Genomic DNA, 5,838 nt, shown 5'->3' on the forward strand with positions numbered 1-5,838 from the left:
ATTTGGGCCTTGTATATTACGCTATATTTTACACAATGTTAAACAACGATTTGACATAGCTAAACTACTTATTTTAACTACGAGGTCAGGAGCAAAATATAAAAATGCATCTATTAATGAGGATGAAGATTGTTGTGAATGTGTTGTGCCACGTAGGGGCTACACCTATTGTAATTGTAAAGTATTACCTTGTGAGTGCTATGATAAATGTTGGGATTGTGGAAAAAGGTTTATTTGCAATGCCGAGAGTGAAAGCAGTGTCTAATAAACAATAATGGGATAAAACAAGAAAATGGGGGTATTTGTGGGAAACCACAGACTGAGGTATTGTTTATTAAGATATATATAAAAGTTAGGAAACGGAATTGTGAGAAATCAGAGACTGAGGATAGGAAGCAGAGTGTGAGAAAATACAGACTGCTTACAGACTAAGGTATTGATTAGGAAATGAGGATATGCAAATAGCCTGCGGACACAGCATTTGCAAGATAAGAAAACCACAAACATTTACACCTGGGGACTGACGATACAAGATAAAGATAACCACAATTACTCACAGACTGCTTACATAAACAAAAGAAAACTGCAAGATAATCCAGGAATTATCTTAAACAAAGGAGACCCCTCGGGACTTCATGGAAAGAATGGGATAAAAGGAGGACTGTTTGGACGAATCGCTGCGGCAGAGAGGGAGTGGAGACTCCCCGGGCGTCCAGCGCTGATTTTGCTCATATCCTACTTGCTGTAATTAATAAAATTCTAATTAGATTATGATCCGTTGTGGCGTAAATTCATAACAATGTGTTGCCCCTTTATTTTATTTGTATTTTGGCACTGCTTCAAACAGCCCCTTCTCTGGGCCCCGCTCATAATGGGCGTGGCCTGGTATTGCTCCTCAGGCGCTGGGATATGGCGTAACCATGGGCAGTAAGATGGCAGCTGCCACTAGAGTGGTACAGGTAGCGGTGTGTGGCCTGCGGACCGGGAGGCGGCTGGGGCGGCTGGGGCGGCTGGGACCGGGAGCCTGGGGCCTGGAACCTGGAATCTGGCGCGGGTGGCAGGCCTTGCTTCGCCCGCGGCCGCCGGTCCTAAGGTGGCCGATGCCCGAGGAGGCGCTGGAGAGGCTGGTGTCCTTGGTACGGGGGAAGAAGCATGCGGCGGGGCCGGCCCGGTAGAGCCAGTCATTAGATTCCTGGTTCTGGTTCTGGTACCAAAGGATGTTACTGAGCAGTCTGCAGGCTGCCCCTTTTCGGTCGCTCTTCAAGAGGGGAGGGCGCTAATCAGTATTTCGTTTCTAAGCCATCCTTCTTCCCTTCAAAGGTGAAACAGAGTCTTCTTGAAAAGACATATTTTAAAAATAAACACAGTGGCTTTGAATACCAGACGTTATATTTTATAGGTTTTTTTCTTAATGGAACTGGTCCATCCCAGCCAGCCAGCTGAACAAATATGTACAGGTACAGAGCACGTCTAGCAATTTCACATGCTAAAACTTCATCATTCCATTTTTTCTACTGTAGTAGCTATTTCTGCATACACACTGATTGCTGCGAGAAAATGAAGAGAATGCTTATTCCTGTTCTGAACACTAGGGTGGGGTAGTGCCTTTAAAGGTGAAATTTCTCTTTGTGTAAAAATAAAATTCCAAGTAGTAATTTTACCACAGTGCTGGTGCACAAAGCAGCAGTATAGAAATGGTTGTGTAATTTGTTGTGCATTTCATTTTATTAATGTTTGTCTAGAAATATATGTTATTCTCCCTGTTTCTCCTACTACGTTGTCTTGTTCTAGGTAGTCAAGCCACATACTCCCTTAATAAAGTTCCCAGACAGAAAAAGTAGTCCCAGACCTAAAAGTAAGTACTTCATCTATAGATACAACTTATGCCATATTTCTTTGCATAAACTGTTGTATATAAGAATCAGCACACAATTTTTCTGCTTTGATTATGCAACTCAACTGATTTTGAGCAGAGTTTCTGAATCATCGTTTAGTTTGAAGGCTTCTTTTTCAGACTCCATACAACTGCATAATATATGCATGCCTTTATTTTTTGGTCAAGGCAGAATCAGAAGGATATCTAGTGATGTTTTTCTACTTATATAAGAAGTCATATTTTTGAAAATGCTAATATTTACCTGAAGTGATAGTATCCAAGTGAATTTGAAGCAGCCTTAGGCATTTGGTGATCTTTGCAGAAAATGATGTTGCATTTTCCTCATCCTTTCTTTTCCTAATTGGAGTGTGTGATGGTGGTGGCATTTAAAACCCTGATTTATGGTTAAGAGCCATTCCACTGTACATTTTAAGAAGTGTTTCTTTGTGCTAATAATTAATGCTGAGAAAAAAATAACTTCATTACAATCTTTGACATTAATTTTTACACCTATAGCTATGTTTATATTTATAGAGACCTCAATACTGTTACATTTAGAACATCTAAGTTAATGAGCTATATGTTGTTTTAATATTCCTTTTGAGTCAATAAAGCATTTGAAACTAAAGTACTAGATATTTTAAGAAGCTCTGTTTTTATTGTCATTTGTTTAGAAATGATACCACACTATGTATTTGCCACAGCATTATATTTAGGATTTAACTTTTAGTTTATCCATTAACACTGCAAAGTATCTACAATGAGCATCAGTGCCACTTCTGACTTACCTGTGAATTCTTCAGGAACTATATTCTTTGATAACTTTCAGTCAGAATTTTGTATATTGTGCCCAGTTCAGCCAATTGCCCCACCTTTCATGCCAGTGAATTGCTTTCTCAAAGGCTTAAAAACATGTTACTTAGCTTATGCTTATCTTTGCATCACAAGATTTTTGTGGTTATATATTTTAAGTATGTTAGACCTTTATACATTAATTAATTTCTGCTGCCTCACTAGTGAATTGCAATCTACTTCACTTTGCTTGAATTCTGTAGCAATAACTGTTTCACTATACCAGAATGTTGCTTCTACATAGCTACACACAGCTCTGCAGATCAAGACTATACTTTTAGGGATGTGAGTGCTTTAAAGGTCAGCCAAATTCTATTATTATATTACTACTGCAACGTGATGGTCTCAAACAGGGAAGGGAAAACTGTAGTAGGGACTGTATCTGAGCTTAAGCAACAGCAGTATTAGGTCAGGTATTTTTTAATCTTGACTTTGGGCTTTTGATTGGCTAATGCTTCTATTGCAAATACACTCCAGACTTTAAAAAATACAATAGAAGAAAATCTTAGGCAAATTTCTAAATATTTATGTGGTATATAAAACAAATTTGGAGAAACTGTCTTTTAATATATAAAGTTACTTCTTAAAAATACTTTGTAGTCATTACTAGCCAAAGCTATTATCATCTGTGTGTTGTTTTCTTTTGTTTTCATCCTCTGTTCCCTTTGCCTTTTGCTCTTAAATTTTAAAATTTCAGTTTAATGGCATGCTCCCTGTTCAGATTCTGCTCCTTTTGATGGGTTCTCTTCCTCCTTGCTCTGTTTGGGACTTTACTTTCTTGATGACATTTTGTAATATTAAGAATGGGTATAGCATTCTATTACATGTTGTGGTACGCAGTAGTTGTGAGCTTTTTCTTTCTCTAAGCCTCTATCTCTTTTTCATTTGTTTGTCATTACAGTTGCAGTAATCAAAAAGCATCATCTTAGTTGGATGATATTTATTTATCTTTCTACATAATCCCCTGCACACACACATTTGATACTTCATGCTGCTTCTGCAAGTACAGCTTCCCAGTGAAACAGCCTTTGTTAGGATCTATGTTGATTTATCTTCTGTTTCCACATCCGTATTTCTGCCACTCAAATATGCTTTCTTTTACTTTCAGAATTTTTTCACCGTGTTCTTGGTATATTTAACAACAATAAAAACAGTTTGTGGAGAAGTAGAGTATATTTTAATTATTTTCTTTTTAGTATTTTTTATAATGAAGAACATTGTCAACTGGTAACTTTTATTGGCTACTCACTAATTAATTTTAAAGTCCTGTTATATTTCTGTAATGGTTTTGCAATCTGGATTTCAGTACTGGAATCTCTACAAACAAGTATGCCATCTCTTGGTGCTTCAAAAGCACAGGAGTCTGTAGGAGGCAGATCACCAGGATTTCAAAATATTTCACCTATTAGTAGACTACAAGGTATACCAGACACTTCTGAATCAACGAGAACCTTACCTCAGAAATACAGACGAAAGCTAATGTCAGATGAAGAGATTGAATATATTCAAGTAAGTTTCATTTATTGTTGTGTATTGTCTGTATTTGCCTAGTATTTATCTTATTTCTACACCTCCTCCCAAATTTAAAATACGATATTACATTGTAATTCTTGGCAAATGTATGCTTTGAGTTTTCACCGCTTTGATGCACAGTACCCAAACTACAAAATCTTAATATAGAAGGTACCCAACTCTCACTAATTAGTAGCTTGTGGTGTCACTAATTAGAGAGATACAGCCATGCAGACAGCTTGTGATAGTCATACCCTACATTAATCACAGTCACTACCTCTTGTGTAACAGCTGTTTAACGTGTAATTTGAATATGCTGTACAGGAGCACAAGAGTCTGTTCTTAGACCAGGAAAGGCTATTACCAGGCAACTGAAGTCTAAAATATTCCTCGAGCTAGTATAAGTTATGTATTAGTAAGTTACCACTTGTATTTCTACATTTGATTAAACTTGATATAAATATTTTCTGCAATATTTGCAAATATGCCATTGTACCTAAAAGGCAAGAAAAACCTGCTTTTGTTCTGTAACAATTTTCAGTTGTGAACACTGATGCTTAAAAAGGGAGAATGCACATAATATGAAGAACTGGAGAGACGGGTGTGAGTTTGAAATGAAAAGACACATAGCTTTGTTAAATTATAAGGACACCTACAGTGTGATCATATTAATAGAGAAAATCAGTTTTCCTTCATGTATCTCAGTATGGTATTATAATTAGAAATAAAATTAATCATTTTGCATAGTAATATGATCCTTGACCTCTAGCATAAATTTTGTAATGGTGAGGTAAATTTTAAAATAATTTCATTAGCAAAATAATGAATTGAGTACCTTTCTGATTTCTCAAAAAGATTGTAATGGCTGACCTTGGGTTTGTTTTGCTTTGGAATATGGGCAGTGAAAATAATTCTAAAACTTCTGTTTACTAGTACTGTGTTTATAAGACCTTTCTAAAGTGAGTAAGAGACATGTTTCTTCAGAGTGGGAGAACTGGAAGAAGCTATAAATATAGGTTGCAGGTATTGATCTTTTTGTATTCGTCCCTGAAAAAATGGAGTTCTTATGGGTAGATGCTGATACTTTGACACTCTGTGTATGTTCCTATACAGGTTAAAAATAAATGTCTAAATCAAAAATTAATACTAAAGCGCTATTTGTTAATCTAGAACATTGAAAAATATTTAATCTCCATTTTCCATTCTTTTAGTGGAATACATTTAACTATATGCTTTTATTTTACAGCGCGGAGGTCCAGAATAAATATGGAAGATTATATGCCACTGTTGAAGAACAAAATATTACATTCATAATAAAGGCATTTCCTTAATATTACAATTGTGATGCTGGTTTGGGTTTTGCCTTTTTTTTTTTCCTATGTTCTCTGTATTCTTCACACATATATTTGTAGCTCTGTAGCCTATTGTATTAGTGACTCATTTTCCCAGTACTTTTCCATGGCCTTTCCCTAGGCAGAAAGACAAATTCCAGAGCTCCAAATCCCGGGAGGTACAAGGCTCTGTGCTATCTTGGTTCTTCCTGGGAGCCAAGGCTGACAACAACTCTTTGAGATATATGCTCATGGACAAAGTACAGC

General features: G+C 36.5%; 1 protein-coding gene across 1 annotated transcript; it reads left to right on the plus strand.

Annotated features, from left to right (window-relative positions):
- The first annotated feature begins 879 nt into the window (after nucleotides 1–879).
- LOC146762975 (alpha-ketoglutarate dehydrogenase component 4-like) lies at nucleotides 880–5,585 on the plus strand. The gene is made up of 4 exons (XM_085571121.1): nucleotides 880–959; nucleotides 1,792–1,855; nucleotides 4,035–4,237; nucleotides 5,487–5,585. Exons 1-4 carry the CDS (start codon nucleotides 921–923, stop codon nucleotides 5,502–5,504), a joined length of 324 nt encoding a protein of 107 aa, XP_085427247.1. The 5' UTR covers nucleotides 880–920; the 3' UTR covers nucleotides 5,505–5,585.
- Nucleotides 5,586–5,838: the final 253 nt, after the last annotated feature.

This window comes from Lonchura striata, chromosome W (assembly GCF_050655825.1).
Source record: "Lonchura striata isolate lonStrDom1 chromosome W, ASM5065582v1, whole genome shotgun sequence".
Taxonomy (NCBI): Eukaryota; Metazoa; Chordata; class Aves; order Passeriformes; family Estrildidae; genus Lonchura; species Lonchura striata.